The following is a 15,326-nucleotide window of genomic DNA, read 5'->3' as shown; positions in this document are numbered from 1 at the left end:
TCAGAATCCAGCCAGATAATCAGATTAACAAGGAAAAAAAACTGTAGATATGGATGTAGTAGCCTGGTGGTTAAGGTGTTGGACTACCAATCGAAAGGGTGCGAGTTTGATTCCTACGTCCACCAAGCTGCCACTGCTGGGCCCCTGAGCAAGACCCTTAACCCTCAGTTGTATAAAAATGAGAAAATGTCTGCTAAATTATGTAAATATGTTCAAACCGTCTCCGAATGCTAATGATGCAATCTCACATTTAACTGGAAATGTATTTAATCCTCACACCTCCAGGGTCGGGGGTTCGATTCCCGCCTCCACCTTGTGTGTGTGGAGTTTGCATGTTCTCCCCGTGCCTCGGGGGTTTCCTCCGGGTACTCCGGTTTCCTCCCCCGGTCCAAAGACATGCATGGTAGGTTGATTGGCATCTCTGGAAAATTGTCCGTAGTGTGTGTGTGTGTGAGTGAATGAGTGTGTGCGTGTGCCCTGTGATGGGTTGGCACTCCGTCCAGGGTGTATCCTGCCTCGATGCCCGATGACGCCTGAGATAGGCACAGGCTCCCCGTGACCCGAGAAGTTCGGATAAGCGGTAGAAGATGAATGAATGAATGAATGAATGAATGATACTTCGTTGCTGTGTGAAGCACGTTGTAAATCTCAGTAGTTTGTTCGTCATCAGATAGCATTTGATTTCGACTATGTATCGACTTCAGTTGATGCTCAAGCTATCGGTGTCCAGAAAAAGGAAAAAAAACAAAAAAAAACAAATACAGTGTGCTGTGAGATCTCGAACATGATGTATGTCAGGATATTTGTCACATTATCAAATCTTTAGATCCTACATGATCACATGTAACACAATTAATACAAAAAAAATCTGTACATTGATATTAGCCGCTGTTTTTTTTTTTTTTAACTTCTGATGTTAAATGTGAATCATTTTTAAGACTTCATTCTGTTTACGTTTAACTTTGTGAAAGTCTTATTATTGTTTTGTATTGTAGATAAAACAGGTACGGAGCTCTTTTACGCCCACCCAGAAACAACATGGGGGCACAAACTTTTGCACCGAACAGCATGCGTATAATGTGATATTCCGACACCAAAACCGTACTCGGTTATTTTGGGTTCTTTGTGTCCGTCTCGCCGCCGCAACAGAGCTCAGAAGCCGGATGAAAGGAAAAACCTTTGACTCCTTTCTGGAGTTGGCGTTCCTGTGTGGTGAAGGTGAGACGCAGGAAAACGCCCGTGTGTGATCGAGAGAAGAGAAAAGACGTGCTGAAGCAGGCACGCCGTGAAAATAATACATCAAACGTTTACCACAGGCTGTTTGCCTCGTTCTCTCGCTGCTCTCAGGAATCCAGCTGGCTTTCTTTCTTTTCCTCTCTCTGTCGTCGTGTTTGTACAGCGAACTGTTCAAACACTGCCGTCTTTCATCAGAGAAACGAAGCGTCATCGCATGCGGTGCACAAAAAAAAATAAAACGCCGGAAAAATATTACAAACAAACGATTTGGGTCAATGACACAAACAAATAATAGTTAATAGACTGTACACGAGTCTTTAGATTCGTTTAAACAAATCCATGCTGATTTCTGCGAGTGGTGCAAAAATATTGGCACCCCCTTACAAACGACGTTCAAACTCCGATAAGTCAGCACGTTAATCCTGAACCTCGGACGCAGTCTGACGTTATAAAGCAATAACCTTGCTTAAGACTTGAAGTAATTTTTCATCGTTTAAATTTTAATCTTACTTTCTAGTGCAGAACATCGTCCACGCGAGTCCTGCAGTTCCAGTTTGCGCCACCAGACGTCTCCAGGCACTGTGTTGTGAAATTTCCTCTTCATTCACACGCTGTAACACAAGCTGTAGAGTAACACAGATTAAGCAACACTCAAAACTACTACCCTTTTTTTTTTTCGTCTTCTAAGCCGCACCGGAGGTTCAGCAAACCGATTTCTACGTTCCTTTCTCTAGGAAGCCCGAGGGCGAATGCTAATCTGACAGCATAAGACTTGAACCTGCCAAAGAATTCAGGCCTGTGCAGACAAACACAACCTGCAGGAGCTTCAGAGACACATAGGAATAAAGTCAGTGCACCAACACGCACACAAAGAGAGAACGCAGGCACACGTACATCACATTAAAGCGACATTAAGTGCAACAAATAGGATTCCTGCAGCTTAGAGTCGGGGATGAATATTTATAGCGACTGCAGCATTTGCATCACATTAAGGCGATAACGGAGCCGTGTGGAGGAAGAACGTTCGGTAATGAGCTAATAAAACACCCTGTGTTGCGCCGACACGCGACGGTAATTAGCAACCAGGTGGCGCGATGATCCTGAGTCACTGTTACCACACAGAAAGAAATCACTCTATCGTGACTCCACGTCCTGCTGCGTTTTATTCCTCTTTGTCGTTTAATTAATCGAACTCAGTACTTTAGAATCAATTTATAGATCCGTTTAACATTGTTTAAGACGAATGGGAACGGGTCTTCCATCGTCAGCCTCACTATGAGAAAGCACAGACTCGGCTTCACCTCTGACGGGTACAAAGCGCTGACACTGGAGACTCCTTCTGTAAACGCTACGTAAACACATTTCTTCTCACCACTCACACACACACAAACACACACACATAATATGATGATAATAGCTTTTATAATTACAAGGTGTAGATGTTGATCTGGCAAAATGTCAATAACACAACATCACGTTCACTCCATCACTCCAGTGTGTGTGTGTGTGTGTGTGAAAAGCTGGTGGGATTTCCACTGAAGCCGGATCGTAGAATTTCACACACAATAAGCAAATAAATTTGATAACCATCAAGTTGAAATTTAAGACGTTTACAGCCATGAAGTTGTCTTTTCTTCCCCAGAAACAATAAAGGGTGTAAACTTTCACACACAGCCGGACATCGTTTAATAACGTCTTAGTATTTTAGGAAAGCTTTGCTATATATACACACACGAGGTATGATGTCAAAACAGTTGTGTAGATTTAAGGCAATAACTCGGAAACACTTTAAGAGGTCAATGTGTTTCCATACGACGGTATTATTTGTGATACCGGAGATCTCCTGATACACGGCATCCGGAGTTTGGCTCGCTGTTTCTCTCCCATGTTGGAAATTCTCTCCCATGATTCCATTAAAAATGCAAGACGGATCGATTTGTCTGACGTGGAGGACGTTGGACGGAGAACGAGAAGCCAGAAACCAGGTTAGCATCACACAATGCTGGAGAAGCTAATGAGGTGCAATTAAAAAAAAAACACAAACGTCTTCGGGACGGCGGTAAATAAAGGACACGAGACGACACGTCGCTGGTTTCACCGATCTTTATTCGTAGAGTAAAACATTTTTTCCATGAAGGTCCAGCAGCGAGATCATACCACGGTGCGTTTACACAACGACGGGTGCAAAGCGTCAGTCATCCGGACACACGTTCGTCACGTTCATCATCATCAGAGTAAACATTGTTAAATGAATGATATCTCACACGCTTCCCAAAAAAAACCCACCCGACCTCACGGCCTGAGTAACGAGCACCGACATACGAAGCCCTAATGTACTGTACACACAGCTGCTCCACATGTGCTGAATTATACATCCCATAATGCTCAGTGCTACACCAAACCTTTCAACACAAATAGAGCAAACACACACACACACACACACACATACACACATAAATAACCCAAGTGTTCGGAGATACAAGATACAAAATACATAGAACAAGGAATTAAAATAAAAAGAGCGTGGCAAAAACTTACATTTGGTCTTCATCGGCACAGATGGTGCCAAAACTTAATGCTCGTTAGTGTCAAAGAAACGTATTTAGATCTATTTAAATCCTCTCGACTCGCGGTCTTGGTCAGCGGTTTGTACAAATCTTGTCCTGGACATGGAACTTTCCACTAACGTGCGGCGACAGATTCTGGAATATTTTTAATTTATGATAGAATTGTAGGCGGGACAAAGAAAAGAACAACCGATAACTATAGAGGGCATCAACATGGGTGTGTGTGGGGTGTGTGGGTGGGGTTGTTAGTGTACCTTAGAGTTATTGGTTGTTCTGTTGAATCTGTCTATAATTGTAGCACAAACGACAGCATTGGCGTTTTAATCATGGCTTCATTTTTAACCGGGGTGCCAATACTTATGCGGTTGGGTGGATGTCCTTCGTCATCCATGGTCGTAAAATGGAGTGCATGCTAGTGTGGGGTACTTTTTACAAGCCAATCGAATCCCGGTAGACAAAAACCGAAGCCCCGTTCGTTCAAACCAATCGCTCGTGGATCCGTGACCGTATCTGTGTTTTATGTCGTCTTTATGTCGATCCTGGAGTCCTCACGTCATAAATATAAATAAAAAAGAAGAAGAAGAAATTTAATCTAAGGAGATAATAGTTTAGAGTTTAAAGTGAGTTTTGTGCTTTTGCTCAAGAAATGGTTAAAAAGGGAAAAGTGAAAGGACGGAAAATTGCAGAGCGACTGTTTATAAATTGTAGTATTAAGCAGTACGTGATATTCAGGAGCGTCTCCGTTTCTTTCTCCGGTCAGACTCCATGATATTTGGCTTTCGTTTGGTTCACGTGGCACTGTGTGAAAGTTTTGCATGAAAGCCTCGTTTTAAACATCACAAAGTCAGATGATCGACTCCAGAGCACGTTTACTTTTAGTTCCTGTTACATATGTGGAAGTGGTTATATTGCTGCTGTGGGAACAAAGCCACAAATAAAAAAAAAAAGAAATTGTAAAGTCTCCCTGAAGCGTTAACACAAAAGAAGGCGGGGTTTATAAACCCCGAGGATTTCGCCGTAGCGAACGTTTACTCCGTAGTAGCGAGGACGACGGTTCAGGACGAAGGAACGAGGAACGAAGCGCTTTCATGTAAGACTCTATGAGCTCTGACGTCACTCAACACACCACAAGAGAAAAAAAAAACAAAACATTAATTATTTACATGAACAATAGAAATTAAAATGTTTGGCCCTTTTTTTTTTTTAATATAAATATACACATGGAATGGATCGAGTTTGAATTTGTGTAAATCAAGCGACCGCCTCGGCACCATTTCTGCCTCTTAAACGTGCTCGAGGTGACAGATGGTCCGACACGGTAACAGCCCTTGCTTGTTTCGACACACCGTCCGTCTCGGTCGGACGTCCAGGAAAATAAAAGCATGGCTCGGAATAAAGGAACGTTAGAAGTAAACGTTTTAAACGACGTGAACGGGACAAGAAGTGCTCGGAGTCACTCGATCGCCGACGGTGCGCCAGGACGTGGCGTGTTTTATACCGCAGCCTTTTGAGTGGTTAAGATTTCTATAGTAACAGCTCGGTCACACGGACTTGTATAGAGGAAGAGCTTCACGAAAAAACTGCAATATAGCAAAAATTCATTGGAAAATAAAACCGTCGATATGGTGATTTATTTATTTTTTATTTTTTTGAATGCACGCCACAGGAAAGTCTTCAGAGAACAGAAAATTGTGATCTTTCTGTAACATTAAAAAAACTGGGTTATTATTATTATTATTATTATTATCATTATTTTCCTTTCTCATTTTTTTCTAAACCTGAAGAAAGAGAAAAATGAGATGCTGGTGAAGTGAACTGTTAACAGCCGCTATAACGAACGTTTCCCCGACATTAAATTGTTGAGTTGTTATCGCTGGCTGTGGTATAAGAGAAATAAAACACTTTGGCGTGTGCAAAATATTTCGCTCTGTGTTGTAGCACTAACTCTGATGCTTCTCTGATGATTCTTTACTTAATGCCCAGGTGACGCGACTTCGTTCTACCTGCTGTGTCCTGAATCTCAAACAGGACATAAAACACGAGTGTTAGAGACAGACTCAAACTCACACATGCCCCCACCCCCCCGGACACCGCAATTACCGCTGGCCGACTGCAAAGACCGCAGACGTGGATAAAGGTCACCTGAGCAGCAGAAGACGTGCCATTCTCATTACCTCATCACAGGGGTGAACGGTAGAGAATAAATCCTTAAAAACACACACACACACACACACACACACACACACACACACACACACACACACACACAATCTTATCTCATTAATCACAGGGAAATGAAGAAGATAAAATAAAGAAGAGAAAAGAATAGTGGTCTTGAGTACAGGACATTCCACAGAACATGACAGAAATGACTGCACAAGGAATAAAAAGCAACACTTCTTCACATTTTGAGCTCCGATACACAACAGAAGTGCTCTCCCTCGCTCTCTCCATCTCTCACTCACACTCGCTTGTTCTCTCTCTCTCTCCCTCTCTCTCATGTGCTCTCTCCCTCTCTCCAAGCAGAAGAGGGCTGAGAGTGCGCACTTGGCCTCTGGAGGCTGACAGGATATGAGTCGGAGCGCGCGCGCGTGTGTGTGTGTGTGTGTGTGTGTGTGTGTGTGTGTGTGTGTGTGTGTGTGTGTGTGTGTGAAGCAGCTGGGAGAGCGAGAGAGCCACGGCACGATTACAAATGACCAGAAATACTGAATGTACAAAAAGCCCACAGAGGAAACGTCGCATCAGAAAGTATACGCATTCCCCCGGCCGTTTCCCGATGCACCGCACTGCTGAAAACTGGAACTGTAAAATATTCGAGGTCACGGTGCTGTAAAGCGCGTCTGGTGTTCTGAGCCAGAACTTAAAAATAAAGCACCAAAACAACAAAAACCAAACACTACTGGTCTGTTGAAGACTTCAGGTTGAATCAGAAGGGCGGCTTATAGTCGCACGGTGTTGATCCGTAACGGCTGCACGTTCTTTCCGTTAGCGTGACTCTGTCCGGGGCTGAAGTACGGGAACAGCTTGGCTGGGAACTTCTCTCGGTACGTGTAGAGCCAGGACATGTCGTCGGCGTTGTAGAAGACTAGCAGGCCTTTGGGGTAGTCTAGGTACACACCCACTTTCTCCAGCTTGCTCTTGACATTGAGGCGGGTCCAGGGCTCGGTGCAGGCGCTGTACTGGTTGCCGTCATGCATGACGATGCAGTAGAAGCCACGGCTCGGGCTGATCTGGATGCTGCCCTTGCGGCTGACCGTCTCGTTGGCGACGCCGATCATCCACTGGGTCTTCTCCGAGACCATCACCTCCCAGTAGTGCACTCCTGAGCAGAAGCCCTCTGCCCCCAGTACAGACACCTCGACATCAAAGCGGCGTGGTGAGTCCTGCAGAGGCTGTGGGTGCAGGTTACCGTACGCCACTATGGTGCAGTCGTCAGACAGAATCAGCCTCTGGTGCGCTGTCAGTGGGTCCAGGGTCAAAGCGGCAGGCACTGGAGCGTAGGGAAAAAATACAAAACGAAAAAGATTGTTAAATACTTTGCTTTCTGAATTATTTTGAATGACCCAAGGACCTTAGCCAAATATTCGATTGCATATATTATTATTATTATTATTATTATTATTATTATTATTATTATAATCTAGAACTAAAGTTTCCATCTATATAGACGGCAGCTTTAAAATCCTTTTCCCCTTCACCTACGTCCATCATCACTCTGCCGTCCCTAATTTAAACAAAAATTAGTTGCTCTTTCCCTGGCTGCTAGGGAAAGAGAGCGAGAGAGGGAGAGAGGGAGAGGGGAGGGGGGAGATCACCATCTTCACTCATAAGTGCTGATACAGCTCCTCCACCCAGCTCTAAGCAGAAACATTTTTACTCACAGCGCCCACCTCCACTCCACCACACTCACGACCGCCTCACCGTGACTGCTTTCATCTGACAAACTCTAACTCTCTCATTCCATCTTCAAATTCCAAGCGCACACACAGTGACACACACAGAGAGAGAGAGAGAGAGAGAGAGAGAGAGAGAGAGAGAGAGAGAGAGAGAGAGAGAGAGAGAGAGAGAGAGAGAGAGAGAGAGAGAGTGCTGCTCTGTATGCTTGTCTGTTTCTCTGCTACAATGCCCAGAGGTATTGTGGTGGCTGGAGAATGTGAAGGGAATTTATATATATAAAACACGTTGCCCTTGAGGTAGAGGTGAGTGTTAGAAAGCTTGGTTCCTTACTGCATGTAAATAACCATCACATGAAGAGAGCTGAAATTTACCAACACTCACCCTTTCCTCACGTTTTATATAAATATACAAGTCTAAGTGGGAGTCTACTGGGAGTGCCCTGGGGTGGGTTATGGGAGTGCGCTGGGGTGGGTTATGGGAGTGTGCTGAGGGTGGGTTATGAGAGTGCGCTGGGGGTGGGTTATGGGAGTGCGCTGGGGGTGGGTTATGAGAGTGTGCTGGGGGTGGTTTATGGGAGTGTGCTGGGGTGGGTTATGGGAGTGCGCTGGGGGTGGGTTATGGGAGTGCGCTGGGGGTGGGTTATGAGAGTGCGCTGGGGGTGGGTTATGAGTGTGTGCTGGGGGTGGGTTATGGGAGTGTGCTGGGGGTGGGTTATACGAGTGCGCTGGGGTGGGTTATGGGAGTGTGCTGGGGGTGGGTTATGGGAGGGTGCTGGGGGTGGGTTATGGGAGGGTGCTGGGGGTGGGTTATGGGAGTGCGCTGGGGGTGGGTTATGGGAGTGCGCTGGGGGTGGGTTATGGGAGTGCGCTGGGGGTGGGTTATGGGAGTGTGCTGGGGGTGGGTTATGGGAGTGTGCTGGGGGTGGGTTATGGGAGTGTGCTGGGGGTGGGTTATGGGAGTGTGCTGGGGGTGGGTTATGGGAGTGTGCTGGGGGTGGGTTATGGGAGTGTGCTGGGGGTGGGTTATGGGAGTGTGCTGGGGGTGGGTTATGGGGGTGTGCTGGGGGTGGGTTATGGGGGTGTGCTGGGGGTGGGTTATGGGAGTGTGCTGGGGTGACTAAAAAAAACTGTAAAAAAAAAAAAAAGTTTGATCAAAATTAAAATTTAATCAATGACATCCCATAATGATAGAAATATGAGAAATAAACACCGCTTCAACAAAACTAGTGATGTCTGAGTGCAGAAACATCTGGCTAATTGTGAGGGTAACACTGAGCCCCCAGCTGCACGGTGTTCACTCCTGCAGCACGCTGGGTGGCTGCACCATGGAGGCAACGTGAGGCAACACTTACACAATGCACAGAGACATGTTCACTCACTCACTCGTTCTCTCTCTCTCTCATACTCCAGTGTTCCCTTCTGCACTCACATGAGGCTAGTGTGGAAATATTCACGTCTAAACAACACTGCGTTGTTTTCCTCCAGCCACACACACACACACACACACACACACACACACACACACACACACACACACACACACACACACACAAGGAGGAAAAATCCCTGAAAGCTTTCCATTCGTCCTATTTATAGCTGAGCTTGGAGCAGGGACAGAGGATGGGATGTTGTTTCCATTCAATGACAGTTTGAGCATCAGGTAGCACATTAATATTTCAGGCTGCCTCTCTCAAAACACACACACACACACACACACACACACACACACACACACACACACACACACACACACACACACACACACACACACACACAGAGAGAGAGACCAGGGTCTAAAGCAACACCCTGGAGAATGGGCTGAAAAAAAGCTAAAGAATTACTGCCCAAAAAAAAAAAAAAAAAGAAAGAAAAGAAAACCGATCAGACGTCTCTCTAATAATCCCAAAAATCCATCTCTGCACTACAGGGTAGGTGCTGCGGTGTCATTACTGAGATCTCTAGACATGGATCTGGGCTGATTGTTTCATTCTCCACTCAGTCTAGGAGGCTCGTTTCAGTCGCCGTCATGATTCACAATTGGAGAACTGATTGAAGAGCGTGAGGTTTTTTTTTTTTTCTTTCTTTCTCTGCTTTAACTGGAGAAACGGGTGAAGGAGCAGATAGAGTGATAAAGCTCATCAGAAATCACATTCTCTTCCATTATCTTACTAAACAACTGAACCAAAAGCCAAAATTCTGTGCTGTATTTTTTTTTATATGCACCACATCTGTTTTTTCCAGATGCTGTGATAATGCTGTATATCAGCAGCGTAACAGAAGAAAACTTCAAAAATCGTGATGTGACCTCGATATCGTATCGTCGACCTCGTACAAAAACCCTGGCTAAGTTGTCCGGAGAAATATGACGAAACTCACCAGGACAAAACTCTTAAAACTCTTTATAAAAGGTTTTCACACAAATAGTAAACAATGCAAAAATAAATAAATAAAAAAAATGTAAATAAAAGATAATCATAATACATTATTAATTATTATTATTATAAAATAAAAAAAAATAAAAAATCAGCCCAGATCCGTGTGTGTGTGTGTGTGTGTGTGTGTGTGTGTATATATATATATATATATATATATATACACACACAAAACAGCGGTTAAATTTATTCATATAAGGATGCCAAAGAAATATTTCAGCCAAAAGAAATGCCCCAAATAAAACCCCATTTTTAATCATTAATGAACATTTTTGTGAGCTGATAAAGTGGAAACTGTCATAAAACAGAATAAAGAAAAAAAAAGTAACTAAATAAATAACATCACCTTGCACGAAACATTGGAATCCTGAGCGCTGCTAAGACGCCGGCAATGACGACGGATTCCTGTTTGAGGAATCTCAGGAAAAGTATATATAGGAAATGGAATGTTACCTGGATTGATATCCTGAAACAGAGACTTCCAGATGGTGTACTGTAACGGACCCATGTATTTAGATGTCGGAAAGTCTTCGTAGGTAAGGTTGGTTTCGTGTATTTTGCCTTTTATTCTGTAGAGAAACGAGAAAAGACTTGTTCTGTTAACGTGTAAATCGTCCTTATTGTTTATCAGGACACTCACAAATCCCCAAAACACAGCTACCTGTGATAAGACCTCACATTTATAACACCATGCACTCGTCCGTACGGTCACTCGTCTGCGCTACGCGTTAAAGATACAAAGGGAAACAAAAAAAAACAGAAGGACCTTCATACGTTAAGCAATGCTGAAGATATTTACAGAAGGAACCTGTTGATCCCCGACTACTGCTGCTCCTATCAGCTCTATACTCTTGTCTACTTGTCTCCGTCAAATTATCACAAAAACACACCGAATTAGAAATTTTAGTTTTAAATATCCTGACTTGCCTTGGTATCTTCCACCAGCAATACCTTCCACGAATCACTTGCTCTCTGACCAGCGTTTATAAGAGAAGGAGACAAGGCGTTATAGACTGAAAATCGAACCACTGTTTAAACCCCTCCCTCCCTCATCACTTTCCCTCTGAAACCCCTCCTCCCAAACACCTCCCACCTCGTCCACCGTCCTCGCCCCACCTTTCGGCCGTGAGCGCCACTCCTTCCAGGAACTCGTGCCGTCCAGGTTCGCTGAGCTTCTCCTGAAGGATCTGGATGCCCTCCTTGACATCGCGGAGCTGCTGGCTGTAGCGTTGGATCTTGTGCTCGATGTCGGACAGGGTGCGAGCCGTGTCGGCCTCCAGTTCCTCCAGCATGCTCTTCTGCCTCTCGCGCAGGAAGCGGTGCAGACGCTCAAAGGCCTCGCCGATCGTGGCTCGCAGGCTTTTAGCTGAGGACTGCGCAGGAGGAGGAGACGGAAAATATAACATGCTTATGAATTCATTTAGAGTAAATATGAGCATCAGTAAACCACGCTATAAGTACATAACCCACCGTTTGATTAGTTGTATATTAAAGGCAATAAGGCAATGTGGAGGTTAAAAAAAAAAAGAATCCATTTAATCAGACTGGTGAAGTAGAAAGAAAAACAGCTTCAGGCCACTTTTTATAAACATTAACATTTTTAAAGGTGCGGTCTCCGTTGTTCGAGAAACACCTCAGAAAACTGAGTCAGACCGACAAACGAAACAAATACAAAACAAACGTGTAGCCAATGAGCAGAAAGGGGCGTGTCTTGTCAATATGGGCGGAGAGAGTGTTCAGTGCGCATGTGTGACATTAGAAACGCGGATAAGCGGATTTAACATTGACATGGAGGATAAAAACAAAGAAAGAAAGAGAAGAAAGACTTCCGATAAGGACAAGAAGTAGGACGTGTTAATATAGGATCAGCTTTCCAGCGCTGGAGAGAACTGAAGGAGCAGGAAGTTGGCCACATATTCACAGGTTGGAGTTTCCCGAGTCAATAACTCCTGAGCTAAACGCTGTTACTACACAAATAACACCTCTTTTCTATCGTAGTAATGTAGAGAGGCAGCTACAACCGCGTTTTGTGTAGTAACAGCGTTTAGCTCAGGAGTTATCGACTCGGGAAACTCCGACCTGTGAATATGTGGCCGACTTTACTTAAGACGCCGAGGCGCTTTTTTCCTTCTCGATAGGTGAGTAACGTTGGTTTTGCTTTGTTACACAGAACTAATATATGCCTTTGTCCTTTACATCATTATGCTTGTGTGGCATTTTTGCTTGTTTGTTTATCTACAATCGTATTGTTCTTCCCTTCAGCTATGATAAAGACACGTTTCTTTCTGTTAGTCGTCTGGGTTACGTATGTATGTGTGGGCGGAGCTATCGATACAGGGGTGGGACCCGTTTGGGTTAGGGGGCGTGTTTGTTTTGGTAATTTTATATGTCAACATTAGCTTTCAAACAAAGGAAACCCCATCTTTAAGAAAAGACTAAAACACAAAGTAATGTGTCGTTTCTGTAACCGTGCTGAAAATGTTTAATTTAATTTTACTCCTCTTACAAATCAGCTAGCAAGTGTGTTCCTGTTCTTACATTATAGTAGCTAGAAACTGCAAAACACAACATCCTGAACACGTCTCAAAACCTACAGCATAAAATCTGACAAGACACTTTCTACCGGCTTAAAAAACTGCTCATGTGGATCTTAAATGGGCTGTTACTATGGAAACAACACTGTATTAAGAACAGCAGCATCAATACAAACCTTCATTACTGTCCAGGAGATGTTCTTTAAATGAAGCCTTCTGACCAATGAGAGAGGTGAACCGAATACTACTACGGCATGCGATAGCCTGTTGAAATGCAACCATTTTGTCAGGCTTACGAAACACAGAAAGCTGGAGCGTAGACGTGACGACGGTGCAGAGAAGATCGAGCTGTCTGTAGATCAAACTCCATTTCTGGTGCAAGTCTTGGACAGCGCGTGTTCGCTTGTGAGCAAGCGGTCAGGTAGATAAATGCTGGGTATTAAATCGCCGTGCACTTTTGTTGGGAAGATGAACAAGGAATCATGAAGGTCTGAAGTCAAAACTGTGAGGGGGAAGTCGGGTGGTGGGTGGCAACGGGGTGGAAAAACTAAAAAGAATCATGTCCATTAGAGCATCGAGCAAATCATAAGTCGGTGCAAAGAAGGAAATCCCAAACCACATGAGAGACTGCTGCAACATTCTGCCTCCTTGATATCAGCAACAAACAGAGGCACGTAGTTAACTACAAAGCTGCGTTTATCTGCGTGTAATCTTCAAATTAAAAGAAAACAAAAAACTGCTCTCTTCATCGTCATAGCACCTGATCTCATCATAGGGCCTTTTTACACTCGGTCACTTCGCGTGTTCTCTCTGATCTGATAAATCTGTACCATTTACATCAGGTCACATGAACGCGTCTCGGCGAATCGGATATCGATCCGATCTTTCTACTCCCGCCCAAAATGCTAATATATTTTACCTCATTTCCGGGGTAAGTGAAACGGTACACGTTTTGGTGTATGCGGTTTTCAAGATGCAATCAAAAAGATTCGTTACGACAGTTATGCTAGAGGCTGAAATCTCATTAAGATCCTTCTAACCCCCAACTGAGTGATGATCTGCTCTATTCCCATAGGCGGGATTGCACACCTGGTGACGCCTGATGTACGAGCGGTGTTTGGTGAAGCTCTAACGATGTTGAGCATTTGATGTGGAGCTCCATGAGAGCTCTACTTCAGGCAGACACTATGAGCTATTTAAAGTCTCCTAGCCTGCAGATGCTAGGTCTTCCTGCAGCTCGCTCCCCTGTGCATCCGCTAATCAAGCCCACCTCCCCGCAGAGCCTCTCGATCAGACGCAACGACGGTGCTGAAACCCATAAACAGCCTCGCTCGGTGATGAGATGAAACCGGTTTGTTCGAGTTTGGTCAAGGTAACCTTCGGAGAAGAAAAAGTAATACTGCTGCAAGTAAAGGAGAGATTAACTACCATTTCTGTGCACACCGTACAAGCCAAAAGTGTCTCTCATTCCAGATTTATTCCCCTTTACTGATCTAATCAGCTCCACTCTTCATTTCTCTGAAGGCTTTCCACTAGATGTTGGGTTGTGTCTGTGTGGATTAGTGTTCGGGACTACATACGGGTGGGATTTTTTTTTGGTGTCTACAAACATTTGGCCATTAAAAGTAAGTGAGTTTGTAGGAGTAAGTGTGTCACTACAAGAGCACCCAGAGAACCACCAGTGTCCAGCTGTTATTTGGTTGATTGATTCATTTGTCATGGCTGTAATCAGGAGTGTGTATCTTATAAACTGGTGTTCTGCACAACAGCATTTCTTTATGCGTTTCCTTCTCTCCACACCTACTGATAAACGGGACACAATCTACAACCCTGTTATCTCAAAAGTGGAAAAATGACCAGCACAGATGCCAAGGACAAAGTGGATTACATGGCGAGGCTAGCTCCAGCTTTTCCTTTCTTTTTCCTCGTCTAACGAGCTAAGACAGAATAAACCACTGCACTACAGAGGACTCGGAAAGATTTATTGGATAAACAGACTGATTAGTCCATTATTTCCATGCAGCCGACCGAATACGGGCACATTACTGATACGAGCTACAGCAGGATGCATAGCTAAAGGTCCAACCCTTAGAGTCTAAGTATGTTCTGACAAATCAACATAAACCGAGAGCTGAGGAATCGTGGTGATGAGAGCTGAGATATTCTGAGACAAACTCGATCAGGTGAAGCTCCAGACCGAGTGCTGGCTAGAAAGAGCACCGTGTAAAGCTCTGTGCGTAAACCTGCCCTCTGAGATGATAAATGAGGTGGGACTGCAGACATCTTTACTGTCAGAAAACCAATCACCTTCAGTAGTGTGACAGAGTGAAAGATGGAGGAGAGGGGGGGAGAGAGAGAGAGAGAGAGAGAGAGAGAGAGAGAGAGAGAGAGAGAGGAAAGAGTCAGATGGTGAGCAGAGATGCTATGATTGCAATGCCTTCTCTCTGCTGATTAGCACGAGGTGCTGTGATAAAAGAGCTGCTCAATAAAGTAAACTGCTTGAAATCTCACTGTCGAGTACAGAGAGAGAGGGAGGGAGGGAGAGAGAGAGAGGCAGAGAGAGGGAGAGAGAGAGAGGGAGAGAGAGAGGCAGAGAGCAGGGGAGAGAGGGAGAGAGAGAGAGGCAGAGAGAGGGGGAGAGAGGGGGGGGAGAGACAGACG

The 15,326-nt window shown here is 44.6% G+C and overlaps 2 protein-coding genes across 4 annotated transcripts in view; both read right to left on the bottom strand.

Annotated features, from left to right (window-relative positions):
• Positions 1 to 1,778, bottom strand: part of znf362a (zinc finger protein 362a) — a 29,865-nt gene extending 28,087 nt beyond the window's left edge. For both annotated transcript variants that reach the window (XM_027168921.2, XM_027168920.2), the window contains exon 1: positions 1,747 to 1,778. In XM_027168921.2, coding sequence (XP_027024722.1) covers positions 1,747 to 1,763 — 17 coding nt within the window. In that variant the 5' untranslated portion in view covers positions 1,764 to 1,778. The remainder of the gene's footprint in view (positions 1 to 1,746) is intronic.
• A 1,546-nt stretch (positions 1,779 to 3,324) lies between these two features.
• Positions 3,325 to 15,326, bottom strand: part of LOC113657249 (E3 ubiquitin-protein ligase TRIM62) — a 35,877-nt gene continuing 23,875 nt past the window's right edge. The window contains exons 4-7 of one of the 2 annotated variants that reach the window (XM_027168918.2): positions 11,248 to 11,504; positions 11,059 to 11,103; positions 10,585 to 10,700; positions 3,325 to 7,293 (exon numbers count right to left, since the gene is read on the bottom strand). In XM_027168918.2, the coding sequence (XP_027024719.1) occupies positions 6,743 to 7,293; positions 10,585 to 10,700; positions 11,059 to 11,103; positions 11,248 to 11,504 (969 nt within the window). In that variant the 3' untranslated portion in view covers positions 3,325 to 6,742. The remainder of the gene's footprint in view (positions 7,294 to 10,584; positions 10,701 to 11,058; positions 11,104 to 11,247; positions 11,505 to 15,326) is intronic. The other variant, XM_027168919.2, reaches the window with a different exon arrangement.

This window comes from Tachysurus fulvidraco, chromosome 2, assembly GCF_022655615.1.
Source record: "Tachysurus fulvidraco isolate hzauxx_2018 chromosome 2, HZAU_PFXX_2.0, whole genome shotgun sequence".
Taxonomy (NCBI): domain Eukaryota; kingdom Metazoa; phylum Chordata; class Actinopteri; order Siluriformes; family Bagridae; genus Tachysurus; species Tachysurus fulvidraco.
Note: the sequence above shows the minus strand (reverse complement) of the source record. Positions and strands in the feature narration are given on the sequence as shown.